The sequence below is a fragment of the Bemisia tabaci genome, chromosome 7 (genome assembly GCF_918797505.1).
Source record: "Bemisia tabaci chromosome 7, PGI_BMITA_v3".
NCBI lineage: Eukaryota > Metazoa > Arthropoda > Insecta > Hemiptera > Aleyrodidae > Bemisia > Bemisia tabaci.
Window position 1 is genome coordinate 48,887,312 of NC_092799.1, and position 17,014 is coordinate 48,904,325.

Sequence of the window (17,014 nt, forward strand, 5' to 3'; positions counted from 1 at the left end):
AGGATAATCCAACTTGTGCTTACATTAACAATTTCATGACGTAATATTTTTCCGCCTCAGATGTTGGTAAGAAAATTAGTGATACACTTAAGTTACGAGACTCCTTCCTGAGTAACTTGGTTCCTCACCGGGTTGCAACGAAAATTTTTATTCTTTTCAACCCAACTTGAGACCATTGGACATTGATCTATTGTGACGTGCAGAACAGAAACATGTACTTTTTAAATCCCCAACGATCAGATTTGCAGGATCCAGTAACACAGACAATGGAACCTTACAGGAGTTGCTTACGGAGATGGGCTGAGATTTTCGGCACAGTGTACAATGTTGGTCCATGGACAGTTTTAGGAAAAGATCACGTTCACCAAACTGACAATATAAACATAGGTCAATACATTTGTTATTTCACCATTTGTTAAGTCTCAGCAGAAAAGGAATATCATGATTTAATGCCTGTGTCAGCAGAGTATAATAAAAAGAAAGATAAAAGGAAGAGAAGAAAAATATCTGCCAGAGATTTAGAAAACTTCTTTTGATGTATTGAAATTTCGTTAATAACTCTTTTCGTTGTTTTTCTATTTTTATGGTGTGTTGAATATTTTAAAATGTTGTCGAATAGTAAGCCCCTTACGCGATCAAATGCGATTAAATTTAATTGGAGTTGAAGAAAAATTTGATGAAAGAAAATTGCCCACAATGCGGGAAGTGCTCCAAGTGTTTTTCTACCATGTGAGGTGTTTGCACATGAATGTCAATGACAGTGCGTGGAAAACCTCTGATCTGGTAATTCCAATATGGAATGAAAAATGTAGAATCCATGTGATACATTGTGTCCACGTTTTTAAAAATGTTTACATTTTTATGAGGAGTGGAGGCGCGTATCAAAATATGTAGAAAATATGTTAGATTAATAGCTCTTTCTCCGGTAGAAATTAAGTTAGATTATACCATTATAACTCTTTTCGTTGTTTTTCTATTTTTATGGTGTGTTAAATATTTTAATACATCTGTCAACTCAAACCTCCTGTATTGATTATTTTGAAGCAGTTTCCATTTCCTAGATGCTCATTGATTGATGGCGAACGTCGCGACGGATGAGCGGCCAGCGTGGCGAGGGGGGGGGGGGGGGGGCTGATCCGTCGCGCGCCACCGTGAGTTTTCGCGCCTGCGAGTACGTCGCGGCACGCACGTATATCGACCTGAAGCGGCCAAACCATCGAAGATACGGTCAAACGGACGAAATTTTTGCCCTGGAGAACCGCACTTCTAGGAATTCCACGATGAAAAGACTGTACTTCTGCCAATTTATCCATTTTTACACCTGCGCCCTTAAGAGACCTCTAATATTTTTTTTTTTTTTTTTTTTTTTTTCAAAACGATTTCCTATTTTGTTGGGCCGCATCACGTTTTGAAAAAACTGTCCATGAAAATTTCTCAACTTTGAAAAATAAGGGACACCCTAGCCGCGGCGTTCCCGGCGGGCGGGTGGTGAACGATTTCTAGCGGGGAGAGCTCCGTGGCGGAAAAACTCGTATATAGCTTATGTATTTCTTTTATTTTTGACTTTTAAAATTACACATTGGTCGTATGAGTGAACTCTCAATGCTAGATGAAGTGTAATAATGTGAGGCGGGTCGTGCACCATGCGCGCTGCGGACGGCGCAGGGCGGCTCATGAAAATCTCCCCTGTGCTCTGTCGCGGAAACAAGGCTGAAAACACACAGAATTACGCAGGAAGTTATGGTGTCACACGACACCATTATCAACCGCTCAAGATAAAGAAGGATTAATAGAGATTTTTTTTCTACTTCCTTTCTTCTCAGCGGTTTTGATATTGGAGTTAGTCGTGAGACACCGAAACGTTCTGCGCAATTTAGTGTGTTTTTAGCCTTGTTTCCGCTGTTTATGTTTTCATCGTATGATATAGATATAGTAATTATAATAATACTAGAATTTTGCCTTCAGTACTTAATGCTTGTTGCAAAGGCAAATCATTCAGGTCCCTCAAAAATTGTTGCAGTTTCATTACTGAATTCGACTCGAAATTTGCAAGAATTGGACGTATTTCTGTCAAACGTAACTATGTGCATTAAGACATTAGCCCTGAGACTCATAGGAAAGTAAGCGTAACAGGACTCATGTCATGATGCACATAGTTCCATTTGGTAGAAATACTTCCGATTGTCCAATGCATAATGTCGTGTTAAGAATTTCCTAAAACCTCCCATCTTCAAAATGTAAATTATATAAGGCCCAAAGGAAGGAGTGGTTTAAGAAATTACTACGAATACGGTTCCACACCGATGAAAATAATCGAATTCTAGTGTTACGTAACTAATACAGAGAAACACAACCCAACACAAATTATGTGTTGATTTTGGTGCAATATGCGGTGAATTTAGCGCAGAAAATATGGAGAGACGGGAAAAATGTATTCATCCGATTGCGAAGTAGGTAAATTAATCACTCGTTTTTCATTACATTTCTTCAGGAAAACTAGCTGGATTTGTCTCTTAAAATATTCAACCGAAGGCTAAGGTTATTTTGTGGTACTTAAACTAATATAGACAGTGAAACACAACTCAACACAAATTTTGTGATGATTTTGGAACGATTGGCGGTGCCTATATCCAGAAAATAAGGAAAAACAGGAAAAATGAATTCAACCGATTGCGACGTTGGTAAATTAATCACTCGTTTTTCATCACATTTCTTCAGGAAAACTAGCTGGCATTGTCTCTTAGAATATTCAACCGAGGGCTAAGGTTATTTTGTGGTACTTAAACTAATATAGACAGTGAAACACAACTCAACACAAATTTTGTGTTGATTTTGGAACGATTTGCGGTGCCTATATCGCAGAAAATAAGGAGAGACAGGAAAAATGAACTCAAGCGATTGCGACGTTGGTAACTCAATCACTCGTTTTTTATTACATTTTTCTAGGAAAGCAGGAAACCTAGCTGTCATTTTCTCTTGAGATGTTCAACCGAGGGCTAAGGTTACTTTATGTCTTACGTGCTGTATTAACCAAACTAATGCGTTGAAATTTCACTCAGTGCACTGATTTCAGGATCTCCGAGGCTGACAGGAGCGACCGCGTGGTCGCGCGTGGCACCATGGCCAAAACCCGTGTCTGGACACGCCTATGCCTCCTGCTTCTAGCGCTTCAATTCTGGAGTTCGTTGTTTTTTGCGGAAGGAGCGAATTTCCACCAAGAGGCGGGCCCTGTCCCCCGCTCCCGGAACCCGCTGAAACGTTGGCGTACAATTCCGTTCCAGAAGCCTAAGGCAACCAAGGCTGATCGCAGAGCACAGCTCTACATGGAAATGAGGTACAAGAGGACTGAAACCGTTTCGGGTGAATCACTGATAGGATTGGTCACCTATGGGTGCATACAGGAAAAATATCCGGTCAGTATCCTTTGTTTCCACTTTGCCCTTCGTGCAATTGAGAAAAAATGTTCGAAGAAATGTGCAGTGATCGCGTTCAACGATTTTATCCGCGTCGCGCACAGTGGATCGAGTCATTAGGAGAGATCGGACAAAATTTGGAAACTTTAAACGCTCATAACTCCGCTCTTACCAAACTTTGAGGGTTTAAGAGTGGTTCCATCGGTTTCCTTGTGAATTTGTCTACTGTGAGCACCCCTTAAAATTTATAATGAGACGAATTGAACATCGAAATTCGCAGTTTTAGTTAAAAATTTCATCAGAGATCGGACAAAATTTGGAAACTTTAAACGATCATAACTCCGCTCATACCAAACTTTGAGGGTTTAAGAGTGATTCCATCGGTTTTCTTGTGAATTTGTCTGCTATGAGCACCCCTTAAAATTTAAAATATGACGAATTAAACATCGAAATTCGCAGTTTTAGTTAAAAATTTCATCAGAGATCGGACAAGATTTGGAAACTTTTTAACGCTCATAACTCCGCTCATACTAAACTTTGAGGGTTTCAGAGTGGTTCCATGGGTTTCCTTGTGAATTTGACTTCTATGAGAACCCCTTAAAATTTGAAATGTGACGAATTAAACCTCGAAATTCGCAGTTTTAATTAAAAAAAATGTCCAACTGTTAGCACCTCCAATTACTTCCCGCTTCTTTTTCAAATTTCACACTTCCAAATCTCTCCGCGCACAGCGCCACAATCGACGATCATCAGGAGAGAGGAGGACCGGCCATTTTGGGGCCGGAGGTTGCGTGACGCACATTGAGAGCTTCTTTTTCTCCTTTTCAAAATTCTTAGTTTTTGCTGAGTTTTATTTCGTGCACTATTATTATTTCATTTCGAACAATATACGCGAAGTTCCACGAGACTTCTTCTTCGTTATTTTTGTTCTCCGCTCTCCCACAACCACGGCTTCACCGAGCAGCCCACTAACCTAACACCAACCTCTCTAATAATTTCATGACTCGATCCATTGTGCGTCGTATGACCGTACTTTCGGTTCTGATAACTGGTAACATCTTAAAAAAGATAATCTACAACGTGAAAATGTGATGTGTGCTCCTTATGAGTCAGTCGTTTCCCCCACCAAAGAGCGTAACTACATTTTATATTGCCTCATTTTCCTCGTAAAATGCGTTCTCATCAGGAGAATCTTCGGCGCAAGGACTTGTCTTATAACATAACCGAGTTATTTGAAGAGTTTCTCGTAAAATCTTACAATAGAGGGGTTAAGAATCGATCCACACATTGTTTTAGGGTGTCTTGAATTCGAATTAAAGCATTGAAAGCAAACCTTTGCAATGTCAGCTTTGATAATTTAGGTTGCCACAGCATGATGGGTATGGTTGAAAGTTTTACTGCTTGTTACTATTGTCGATTTTGTTTGGCTCACAAGCAAGAATCAGGTCTCCCCACTCACATTAATGCAATCCATGCGCACCACTGAAAACTACAGATTACACTTGGAGGAATGTCTAACTGCACAAAAACCCGTTTATGGTATTAAAAAACCGTGCTTACTGAATAGTTTGAATTATTTTTGTGTCGATGCGTTCCACGATTTACTGGAAGGTGTTGTACCTCTTGAAATTAAAATGTTTTTAGGTTTTTTGGTGGGCAATGACTCTGGCCTGAAGGAAACAATAACATTCAGAATCTCGAATTATGATTATGGGGAGTTAGAGGAATCAAACAGACCGAGCGTTATAAACTTTGAGACGGGCCAAAAGAAATTGGGGGCAGAGTGCCTCTCAAACTTGGTGTTTGATTAGGTTCTTGCCCTTAATAATCGGTGATTTAATTAAAACGGAAGAACGACAACAAAATGGGAGGTGATAATTTTATTATTGAGAATTATGGAGATAGTGTTTTCTCCAGTCCTCACAGACGGAATGATTGCATACCTGCGAGAATTAATTCAAGACCATCACCGTTTATTTATGGAAGAATTCTACCCGGCTATATTCACACCTAAACAGCACTTTTTAATACACTATCCTGATGTCCTTAAGGCATTAGGCCCAGTAAATTATTATTGGTGCATGCGCTTTGAAGCAAAACACCAATACTTTAAAGACCTTGTTCGAAAAATCAAAAACTTCATAAATATTGCAAGACATTAACTGAGAGACAGCAACAGTTCATGGACTGGAATTGGTCGCAATTACAATTCGAAGTAGATGTTGACTACGGCTCTGGAGCACGGGTTTAAATAAATGACTATGAATTCAAAGAGGTTGTCATCCAAGGACTAGAGTTACATGGCTGTAATTCCATTCTGGCTGTTAACTGGGTTCAGTGCATAAAAAAGATAAAGATAGGTTACTTTGTTTTTTCTGGAGTTAGTAAATCTACGTCGTTGCCAATTTTTCTAAAAATTGTAGGTCTGTTTTTTCATAAGAACAATTCGTATGCTGTAACGCAAGTCTTAAGCAGAGAGGAACTAAGTCACATCAGCGCTGTCGAATGTAATTGGGCAATTTAATCGTTTACATGAAAACGGTTGTGCGAATTTTTTCGGCAAATTGCAGTGAATTTTATGTATGATATGAAACGAATTTCTTCAAAATTTTAAAAAAGTTCGCACGAACGCTTTCTTGCAAAAACTTAAATTGCTCAATTAAATTTGGGAATAGCTGACGTGGCTTGGTTCCTTTCTGCTAAACGCGGTCAGTCTGAGTGTTACGTTGCGCAAATCGGGAGACGTGCGTCAGAATCCTTAAATTCGCAGCTTGGCTACCTGGCAGCAATTAGTAGTCATCCAATAGATGAAATCGCTTACATACGGCCATTTGATTCCAGGCCTCTATAAATTGTACGATTCTAAGCAAAGAGGATGCTTTTGACAGCTACAAGGTGGCCAATTACTACAGCGTGAACAGGTTGAGCCCGTACCCCGCTTGGACGATTGAGTTCAATCCAAAAATATGGAAAGAAGAACGGCTACCCCCACAAATGATGCTGGGCATCGAGCCGAAAGATAAACTAGTCCGAGTCTTCGAGAGCCTCAGCGTCGACAATCTCAAATTTGAAAAGGATGCAGCCCTCCGCTTTGTCAACAACAGCCTACTTCACGATTCGGAAATCGATCATTTTGTCGCTTATTACGGAATCAACGATTTGATCGTATTTTCCAACAACTACGAAGCTTTTGTGCGGCCCGGTCTTGAAGTCTTCGTCAACGTCGCAAGAAGAACTGTGGAGGCTGCCAATAGGCGAGCAAGTGCAAGGAGGGTGAGTTTCCTTGATGAGTTCGGTTAACCGTCTTAAGAGTTTCAGGAGCATTCCATGTTCAAAATATTTGCTTCAAAAAACCGGGTTTCCGGAAATCTGCCTCCAGGGGGATAGTTGGACGAATTTTTCCTCGAGGAGATACGCTGTTTGGTGCAACACTCTCTCTCTGAGGGAAAATTGTGCTCGAATGACCTTTTTTCCTCCCTATTGAGATTTCCAGTTTTCTGGATTTTTAACGCACATTGGCTAAAAAATTCCAACATACCGTCTACCCTAAAGCAAGTTTGAGAAATACATAATTTGAAGAGAAATTAAGTACACTGAAAAACAAAACACATTGGATCTAGAGTCCAGACTCTTGAAAACATTGACAAGAAAAAATACTCTTGATTCTATCGGATTCTTGCTTGAATCAAAAGGAAATCCGCTCAAATTAAGAGGCTTGGTTCTCGATTTAAGCTAGATTCTGATTGAATCAAGAGCACTTTTTCTTGTCGATGTTTTTAAGAGTCTGGACTCTGGATCCAATTTGTTTGTTTTTCCAGTGAATGAAAACAAACATTTCTTGGGAGGGAGGACAGTTTTCGATTGGGTTCAGCCGCGAGAAATCTGCAAAAGCATGTTCCAAACCAAGGAAATCGCGCAAAAAGGAGAGGATTTCAGACTTCATTTCACGTGACCATCGTGATTTTCGTGGCATTTTTCCTCCACATGTCAATTCACACGGCTGTCGCTGTAGCTCTTGCGTGCAATGGACCTATTCTGTTCTATTTGAAAGGCGACGCCACTGACTCACCGCTCCCTTTCGTACCGAGCGGATTTTTCCTCTAAAAAGTCTATTCACAAGGCTGTGCCTCTTACGTGCGACAGAACTATGCTATGGATCGTATTCGATACATCCAACAGGTGAGGTTGTATCCATATCGATTCGTTCACGTTAACATAGCCTCAGATCTGCCATGCTGCCCGGGGAAAAAGCATTCGAGAGTGGCGAATTTTCTACGATAAAATGTTTACTTTCAAGGAGAGTCATAAATATTTTCTCTCGAAATTTTAAACTAATTTAGATCTTGTCGCGCATGAAACTCCTTGAAAAATTCAAAGAAAAATATTCACAGACTTCCTTACGCATTAATGAGTTACGAAAGGAGATTGGGGAACGTCTGCAGGTCCATACGGCGTTTTGCCTTAGCACGGTAAAAAGCCAATCGACTTTTTATTCTTATGAACACCATACTGCAATGACAGTTAGAAATTGTTTTGAATTTTCTCATCTTAAGCTTGTCTAACATAAATCCTAAAATTCTCGTTTGAGGTATGTTATTGTTTTGAACCAAACGATACATCGAACTGCTATCGAGCATTGATAATCTGCGCCACTGACTCACTTGTTCCGTTCATAGCAATTGGGATACGTTCCCGAGTACCTACTCCCGAAGAAAGAGGTGAAATTCGCTCTTTTCTTCCTGATGGAAAAGATGATCGACCCTTGCATGGTTACGATGACGGGCGAGGATTACATGGCCGAGGGTGTATCAACCGAGGATGCGAATTATATCTGCCGCATCTACTGCTTGGCCATCAGATTCGTAGCTGCCATGAGCGATGTCAGCGGTTCGGATGACATGGAAATCCTAACGTGCAAGACTCTCAGCGGGGAAGGCGGCTGCGTAACCCGAACCGAGATGAAGACGACCGGGGACAAGACGCGCGTAGCGAGATGCTGGTGCTCCGCAACCCTCACGACCGGCCACGGAGATACCGCCAAAGCTTTGATGCTCTGGTGTCACAATCTTTTCCGCAGGGTATAGACGCTAATGGCCGGCACGTCACTAAGTGGAACGAGCCAATGGGAGCAGCCGGACACGAAATTTTCCCTTTGGGAGCCAAGCAAATTTCTAAAGCAGATTGTGAGCTGGATAAAAAATCTAATGTATAATTAAGACCCTACCTGTTAATTTGCAGTTGTAATGGACACTATTCTCCTGATACAGTGATCTTCTGTAACTGTCTTAGGTTGTTCGCACACGTGTGCGTTTTTGGTATTAGGTCCAGCCAACCTATGTTTAAATGGTTTTCATTCTCATAACTGTACTAAAGTTTATGTGAAAGAATTTTGAACTTTTTTCTCCTCAGTCGCGGGCGGAAACACTTGCCCCATACTCTTGGGGGTAAGCTTTGTGGTTTTTTGTCAATTTTTTTTTCCAAGGATTTTTTCTGTAAGATGTGTTTGTAAAACCTGCCTTACAAGTTGTTGCTTCTGGCATTGCTCTTCTTTGTAAAATATTGCCTGTTGCTGTACTTATGAAAATAAATTCATTCATTCAAAATCATGCATTCAAAGAGCAATTTAACTCAAGTAGATGCTTTTCTTTTTCTGTGAGCGGGAAGTTAAAATCTATTCATTGAAAATCTTTAAGTAATATTTTTGTTACGGATTAATTTCGGATATTTTTGTAGTGCATATCGTTTTCTACGTCACATTTTGGTACAAAAACCTGCGTCATAGTGCTTGAATCTGCACCTTGTCTAGTGATGCATTCATTTTTGCGAGAAAAAGTGAAATTAGCGTTGAAACTGGATCCACAAAGATGACACAGTACACGCAGAGACATTCGATTACTAGTTACATGCATACGTCGGAACCTAGCTAACCGAAGCGATAGTTATTCTTGATTATTGAGATGCGGAATTTCGGCTCAAAGATCAATTTTCAAAAAAAATAATTAGTGAACTGAAATGAAGCAGAATCATGCGTTGTTTTTACGGAGGACTCTATCCTCTGAGAAACTATTGACAGCAAGTTTCATCAAAATTGGTTTCAACACCTGTAGGAGTCGGAAAGAATGATTTTGACAAAAAAAAAAAAAGAGAAACGGGCTCCACCGTAAGCTTCATTGTTGCTTTAAATATACCTACAGATTTCACAAATTTAATTTCGTCTCTAATCCAGTATGGGAGTTCAAATTCAGGGGAAAATCCAGTGGAAATTTTAAAACCTTAAGAGGGAGATAAAGGCATACGGGCTTCAGCAGGGAGAAGGCCTTAAAATCCAAGGAGAAATCCGGGAGGTCTGGTGGGGGGGGGGGGAGGAGTAGCTTAAAATCAAGGGAGTCATCTAGAAGTTGTGTCATAGTTCGGGATCACATCCAGGGGCGATGAAATTCCAGTGAAAAATGAGGGGGTGAATTAAAAGGGGGATTGCAGGGGGGAAGTTAAAAATCTAATTGAAAATTTCTGAATCGCAACCCCCCCCCCCCCCTCCATAAAAAAAGAGTCCAAGCTGTTTCAACAGAGAATAGACGCCTGTTAGGAAAACCCTGGGTCTTCAACGGTGGTTCAAGTAAGTTTCGTCACGTTTCGTAAATCATGTCCTGTTCTCGTGACCCACTGACTGACATGTTTCCTTTTATTTACAAGAAGTGTTCCTGAAGATAAGGAAAAGAAGCTGGCGGTATGATCTAAGCGTTTTCGAGTCTCTTGCCCCTGTGACCCACTGATACACTGCCGTACTTAGGGAAAGGCCGTGCGAATATTTTAGAGTTGCCGATTTTCCCCCGAAATGTTTCTTCCTGAGAGAGCTGTGAAATTCTCTCTTGGGATTCTTGCGTTCATAAAACGGTGGTTCAAATAAGTTTCGTCACATTTCGGAAATCATGTCCTTACCTCGTGACCTACTGGCATGTGTCTCTTTTAGTTTAACCTGTTGCAAAAAGTGTTCCTAAAGGTAAGGAAAGGGGCTGGCGGTAGAATCTAAGAGTTTTCGAGTGTCTTGCCCCTTTGACCCACTGATACACTGCCGTGTTGAGAAAAAGGCCGTGCGAACATTTGAGAGTTGCCGAATTTCCTTAAGAAAAATTTTTAAGAGAGCTAAAAATTCTCTCTTGGAATTCTTGCATTCATAAAACGGTGGTTCAACTAAGTATCGTCGTGTTTTGGACAGCGTGTCCTCGTGATCTACCGACATGCCTGCTCTGCCGTGATACACTGCCAAGTTGAGAAAAGGCCGTGCGAACATTGAGGAGTTGGCCGAATTTCCTTAAGAAAAAATTTTTAAGAGAGCTAAAATTCTCTCTTGGAATTCTTGCATTCATAAAACGGTGGTTCAACTAAGGATCGTCGTGTTTTGGACAGCGTTGTCCTCGTGATCTACCGACATTGCTCAAAGAAAAAGAAGTCAAGATTTGATAATCCTGACGACTTTGCACTTAGAAAACTCCCGTTGGAGCAAACTCGTAGCCCTTCCGGGTTTTGTTTATTCCTTTTTCTTTATTTGCAGCCTTTTCCCCAAATTAAGTTGTTCTTTTACTAAGCAAAAACGCCGTATGAAACTTCAGGCGTTGCCAAATTTTCTTCTATTAAGCACAAATCCCCGGTAAACTTAGAAATATTTTTCTTCCACCTGTCCAGAAAATATTCTTCGTATTCTGATCTAAAGACCCTGAAAATTTCAAGGAAAAATATGCAGAATTTTCCTCATATATAAACATTTTACGAAAGGAAATTTGGCAACTCTCGAAGGTTCGTACGGCGTTCTTCCTTACACGGCAGTACTCGAATCTATCCTTTTGCAGGACCGGCGAAAACACGTTTTTGTTATCTGTGGGCAATTTTCTAGCCTTTACGAGATAAGGAAGGAAAAATTGTAGAAAGCACGGGTATGGTTCTTGAATGTCTGTTCAATTGATATCTTCCCCTCCCCGCTGCTACTGACTCAACATAATAATCAGCGAAGGAAAGTTTCCCCCTCGACCGAGTACGTCGGCCACCGGATAGATTACACCCCCTCCTTCCGCAGCGCTTCTTGGTGCGGTCAGAGGGATACCAGCTATACGTCACCACTTGTCCAACCCCCACCAACACCCATACCCTCTAACTGCAGTTGCCCGCCGGAGGCTGGTATTTCCTTTGAGGGTTGTGATCAGCAACTTAGCCAGATTAATGCGAGCAGTGCGGGGAAAACGGTCACTTTAGCAAATCAAGGTTGATCGACATCGTTACTCTAAGTATCAATTCGATATCATCGCCGTGTCTCGTTAGTGATTTCGTTATCTTATCATAGATTGATCCGAACAGTTTTAAACTAACATACTAAAATGGCATTCGAAATTCGCGCGTAGATTCGCTACCTGGATAATTCTTCGGGTGAAGTGCCGGTTGCTTTTTTTAAAGGAGTGAGCAAAGACTCTGATTTAACGGTTGGCAAAATGTACGAAGTGTTTTATAGTGCGGATTCACGGGAAAACGCCGGAATCTTTGAGAAGGAAGCAAGGAGTAGTGCACAATGTTGATAAACTGTTGCGTGACGTCGAGAACCCGGAAGAAATTGCGGAGATCCAGGGATCAGCGGGCTACTACTGGGCCAAATTAATCGCGATTAAAGGTAAGCAGAAGTTGATATGATGGAAGAGGTTCGGTACTCGGGCTCCTTTTTAGACCCATCAACGGTACTCCCTACGCAGTTCGGTACACGGGCTCCTTAATTTAAACTTATTTAGAAGAACATACGATGCCCGTAATCAATCACAAACACATTTTGAATGAAATTTAATTTGCCGAGATGGTTTCCGGAGTTCACGTAAAGTGGGGCTATTTTCACATACGCTTTATTCTCAGCGTAATTTTTCAATTTCCGTTTCCGGTCGCATTGAAAAACACCGGTTATTTCGCGCACTCTGGTGCCACAATTTTCACATTGCACACAAAGTGGGGCTATTTTCACGTACGCTTTTTTCTTAGCGTAATTTTTCAATTTCCGTTTCCGGTTGCATTGAAAAACACCGGTCATTTTGATTGTGATTTCGACGTGCGGTTTTTCTTCCCGAGTTTTGATTGTGAAATTGTATTTTTAATTTTTATTATAATTTGCAAAAATGGCTCCGCACATGAGTTTAGTGAACTTAGCAAAAGAATTTGCAACACATGTTCAATTGCGAGAATTTGTATTCATACATAATTTATTGCCACCAAGTAAGATTTGTCCATCTTGTGGAAGTGAAATGAGTTTATTGTACAGTGATAACAAAGTTATTGGAACTTTCAGATGTCAGAAAAGGAGTCGGCACCCAAATAAAAAAAACATTAAAATTACACAAAGTGAAGGTACCTGGTTTGTGGGCGCTCATATTGAAGTAGAAAAAGTTTTAATTATAACTTATGGATTCGCGCATCAATTTTCTTATAATCAGGTCATAAATGAATGCAACTTATCAGATGAAGATACCACTGTTAGTCGTGAAACTATTGCTAACTGGTATACATTTTGTCGCGAGATGTGCACAATCGCATTAGACAAACAATATGAAGCAGACGGCGGGCTTATCGGCGGAGACGGGCATCTCGTCGAAATCGATGAAATGAAGCTTGGGAGGCGGAAGTACCACAGAGGAAGAGTGGTGGAGGGAAACTGGATCCTTGGTCTAATAGATCGCGACACAAAAGAGTTTAGATTGGAAATTTGTCCAAATAACAAACGCGATGAAACAACTCTCATGTCTCTCATCATTAAACACGTGGAAAAAGGTAACTATTATAAAGTAATACATTTTTCCTAATTTTCATTTCATTTTCATTTTTTTTTCATTTTTCTTTATTTTTCTTCATTTTTCTTCATTTTTCTTTTTCTTTTTTCTTTTCAAAAAGTGGTTCTGAGTGGCGGTCTTCGGCCGCATAATAAACTATAATAACCCTCACGAGTTGGTGAGGATGGTGAAAAAGTACAAAACTTGATTTATTTAGCTAAATATAGTGCAAAAATATAATAAAAAAAACCCTTAAATTTAATGTTCCTTAACTAATATAGTTTGAATTAATTTTTGTTGCAGGAACGGAGATGAATACGGACGGCTGGACGTCATACGCTGCTCTAAAAGAGCACGGTTACAAACACAGCACCGTAAATCATAGCGATACCTTCGTGGCTGCCGATGGTACGCACACAAATACAATTGAGAGTCACTGGAGGCCCATGCGTAGAAGACTCGCTCGCGGAGGAATCACGCGCGAGGCATTAGCAGACCACCTCTGCGAATTTCTATGGCATAGAGAGCAACGGCGCCTAAATCGTGATCCGTTCTTATCACTATTGAACACAATTGCAAATGTCGCGCACACTCCCCCAATACCTGTTTAATTTTAATGCTTAATTGATTTTAATTTTCGTGTTATCACACGAGAAAAAAAGTTCTTCTCATTATTAAAAGAATTCTTTGTTATTCGTTACTGCTCACGATGTTGTCGTGTATTCTGTAAAAGAAGTGAACAAAGAAATAGGGTAAATATCGTTAGAGGCAGCAAAGAGTCAAATATGATGTTTAATCTTGGCAACATTTGAATGCTGTGTTCGGTTTAATTTTATTTTCATTGTTATTAGATTCTGCTCATTTTGTTCATTAGTTTAGTCAAGAAACATTCCATAAGTGGGAAAACAAGAAACGTCGGATGAGAAGCGCCAATTTCGGTGCCTTTTTAAAGTTTGCCGTTAGTCGCGCGTTTAATTTTGCCATGAGCAGAAAGTATTGGATCCAGCTTGTAAAAAGTTAAACGAGTTTCAACTGTGGAAATAACCAATTTTGTCTTCAGATCACCCCCTGGCAAGTCACAGTCTATAATCCGCTGAAAAGGCCGTTTTTGCCAAAATTTGGCAACTTCCGGGGAACAATTTCTCGATTAATTTGGATTTAACGTCAAAGATCACACAGGAGACTATGGAATTAACGCTACCCGATGTTTTTGATGGCTACAATTTCTATCTGCCTGGACTCAAGAAGCATCGTCGCTTGAAAAAGCTGTTTACAAAAGTGGCCATATCTCGAAACGAATCATTTCCATGTGAGGCATAATATATCGATGGATGCAACATTAACTATGCAACTATCGACTATCGATTAGACAAATTTTTATTCAAATCAAAATAGAGCTCTTTCTTGGTATTTGTGATAAGTGATAAATTAAGAATCGAAAAATTGGCAACAATGCATGTTAAAAGTGATAGGTCATTAAAATCGTGAGAGTATCTTTAAATTGCGTTTTTTTTTAAGCATATTTATATCCAATCCGCGACTTCATAGCTCAATTTCAATGCCACCTACGGAATTCTGACGATTTCAACTTGGCAACGCTGTAGCGCGCGGGGAAATTTTTTCGTAAACTTTTCATGCTGGAGAAAGGCGTGCTCTGTGATAAGGAACAACATATCTTGCTCCGGGCAAAATCTATGAGGGGGGTAACATGGCTGATTTTGTATAATTATCGACTCATCATGCTCTTGCAGCTCCCTCCATTAACTAAGAAGCTAATATACAGGGTGTTTCAGACCACCCGTACCTGGCCTTTTTCTCGGTTGTTTGAGGTCGCACGAAGTCGGGGACCGCGGGGTTGAATAGGGATTTGACCCCAAGGAATCCGAATTTTGTGGTCCCGAAACCCACCCACCCCCCCTTGGGGAGTAAAGGGGGGGGTCACGATGCCAAAAGTCACGGTTCCCGACCGAATTGCGGATTAATCGCATCAGAATTGAAAAGCACGGAAAATTTCACGTGAAATTGACCCCTAAAAATCCATAATCGGCCCATCCAAGGCCCAAAAATGATCCCCTAAAGAGGGGGACAGTACCTCCCTCCATAATTTCTCTTTGGTCTCTTGGTATTTCCTTCGAGGGTTGTGATCAGCAACTTAGCCAGATTAATGCGAGCAGTGCGGGAAAACGGTCACTTTAGCAAATCAAGGTTGATCGACATCGTTACTCTAAGTATCAATTCGATATCATCGCCGTGTCTCGTCAGTGCTTTCGTTATCTTATCATTGATTGATCCGAACAGTTTTAAACTAACATACTAAAATGGCATTCGAAATTCGCGCGTATATTCGCTACCTGGATAATTCTTCGGGTGAAGTGCCGGTTGCTTTTTTTAAAGGAGTGAGCAAAGACTCTGATTTAACGGTTGGCAAAATGTACGAAGTGTTTTATAGTGCGGATTCACGGGAAACGCCGGAATCTTTGAAAAGGAAGCAAGGAGTAGTGCACAATGTTGATGAACTGTTGCGTGACGTCGAGAACCCGGAAGAAATTGCGGAGATCCGCATGAATGAATGATTGCTGAGGTAAACGTCCAGGTCACTTCAAAAAATCTGCGATGTTATGTGGTACTCAAAATTAAGCTTAAAAAAAAAACCTAAACAAAAAAAAATTAAAAAAATGCATGTTTTCGGTGTTGGGTAGCTCATATTATTCTCCATAAGTTATGCGTGACAATCCATATTGTGCTATTTACTAATCGTTAAAGAGCTTGTTCAACATTTTTTGTTTACTCAAAAATGTTCACAATGCTCTTGCTAAGTTTTTGTTTCAGGCAACGTTCATGAGGACATGTTTTGAACACTCTCCTCCTCATTGTATCCGGACGAAAATAACGGCATCTTTTCAGATTTAATGCGCCCGCGAGCGAAAAAATTCCATCGATTCTCTCTTTTTTCTTCTTCTTCTTCTTCTCCTCCTCCTTCTTCTTCTTCTTCTTCTTGCACATCTGCGAGGGTCGGCACTGCTAAGAAGGATTCCTAAATAACGCTCAAAAATTGCAGTAATTAAGTAAAAGCATATTAACATAGTATTTCAATTTCAATTTGTGCCTCTGTAAATGTAACCAGTGACCAAATTTCTGTTAATTCGTGTTGTTTTCAACTTGCTATGAAGATTTTAGCCTCGCCAGGCGTAATTGCGTAATCCCGGCTTTTTGAAACGATGCTTTGTGTGTTGTTATCTATTAATTGTTAAATCCCCCTCTTATGTACCTATGTAATCGATGGAACTCCCCAGCTGCTTTTGCTTTAGGCGCGCGACAAGCAAAAGCTGCGAGCTTATTAGGCATGTCTGTCTTGTGTTTTTTATACGATACGAGCAGCATGAGCTAATAGACTTCCAGCGACCACTTCAACGATAAGTTCTCCAGACCGTTCTACTTAGGCAATTAGATGCGGTACTGCCGCAGGCAGCATTTTTGAAAGTCGAATCTCAAATCAAAAGTGGCCAAAACTGCTTGAATGTTTTCAGAGCAAGCAGTTCAAGGGAGCTTCTTCCTTATTGTGGTCTAAACAGGAATACTTATCATGTTGTGTGAGTTATGTTTGAGAGTATTTAATTATTTTCCTGTTCTTAGTTGGGGTTGATCACGGATGAGATGTCCGAGGATCGGGACAGATCTCTAATGTTCGAGTGGGTGTTCCAGTCTTATAAATTTCATTGGTTAACCCTGTCTAATTGGTTGAACGTCGGTAAAGAAAACATTAGATAAATGTCATGTCACATTGACCTGAAGTGATTTATTCAGCAG

General features: G+C 40.4%; 2 protein-coding genes across 2 annotated transcripts; both read left to right on the forward strand.

Moving 5' to 3' along the window:
- Positions 1-1,537: 1,537 nt before the first annotated feature.
- On the forward strand, positions 1,538-9,688 carry LOC109030044 (uncharacterized). Its single transcript, XM_019040790.2, has 3 exons — positions 1,538-3,413; positions 6,255-6,686; positions 8,090-9,688. Exons 1-3 carry the CDS (start codon positions 3,120-3,122, stop codon positions 8,495-8,497), a joined length of 1,134 nt encoding a protein of 377 aa, XP_018896335.2. The 5' UTR covers positions 1,538-3,119; the 3' UTR covers positions 8,498-9,688.
- A 1,168-nt stretch (positions 9,689-10,856) lies between these two features.
- Positions 10,857-15,055, forward strand: LOC109030030 (uncharacterized). The gene is made up of 2 exons (XM_072302364.1): positions 10,857-13,208; positions 13,511-15,055. The coding sequence occupies exons 1-2, from the start codon at positions 12,560-12,562 to the stop codon at positions 13,816-13,818; spliced, it is 957 nt and encodes a 318-aa protein (XP_072158465.1). The 5' UTR covers positions 10,857-12,559; the 3' UTR covers positions 13,819-15,055.
- The last annotated feature ends 1,959 nt before the right edge of the window (positions 15,056-17,014 follow it).

What these genes read in the sequence shown, in the direction of transcription:
- LOC109030044 (XM_019040790.2), top strand. Translation starts at nt 3,120, where the DNA reads ATGGCCAAAACCCGTGTCTGGACACGCCTATGCCTCCTGCTTCTAGCG. An exon ending in GCATACAGGAAAAATATCCG is followed by an intron (nt 3,414 to 6,254) that starts GTCAGTATCCTT and finishes ATTTGATTCCAG; the next exon opens with GCCTCTATAAATTGTACGAT. An exon ending in GGCGAGCAAGTGCAAGGAGG is followed by an intron (nt 6,687 to 8,089) that starts GTGAGTTTCCTT and finishes TTCCGTTCATAG; the next exon opens with CAATTGGGATACGTTCCCGA.
- LOC109030030 (XM_072302364.1), top strand. Translation starts at nt 12,560, where the DNA reads ATGGCTCCGCACATGAGTTTAGTGAACTTAGCAAAAGAATTTGCAACA. An exon ending in CATTAAACACGTGGAAAAAG is followed by an intron (nt 13,209 to 13,510) that starts GTAACTATTATA and finishes TTTTTGTTGCAG; the next exon opens with GAACGGAGATGAATACGGAC.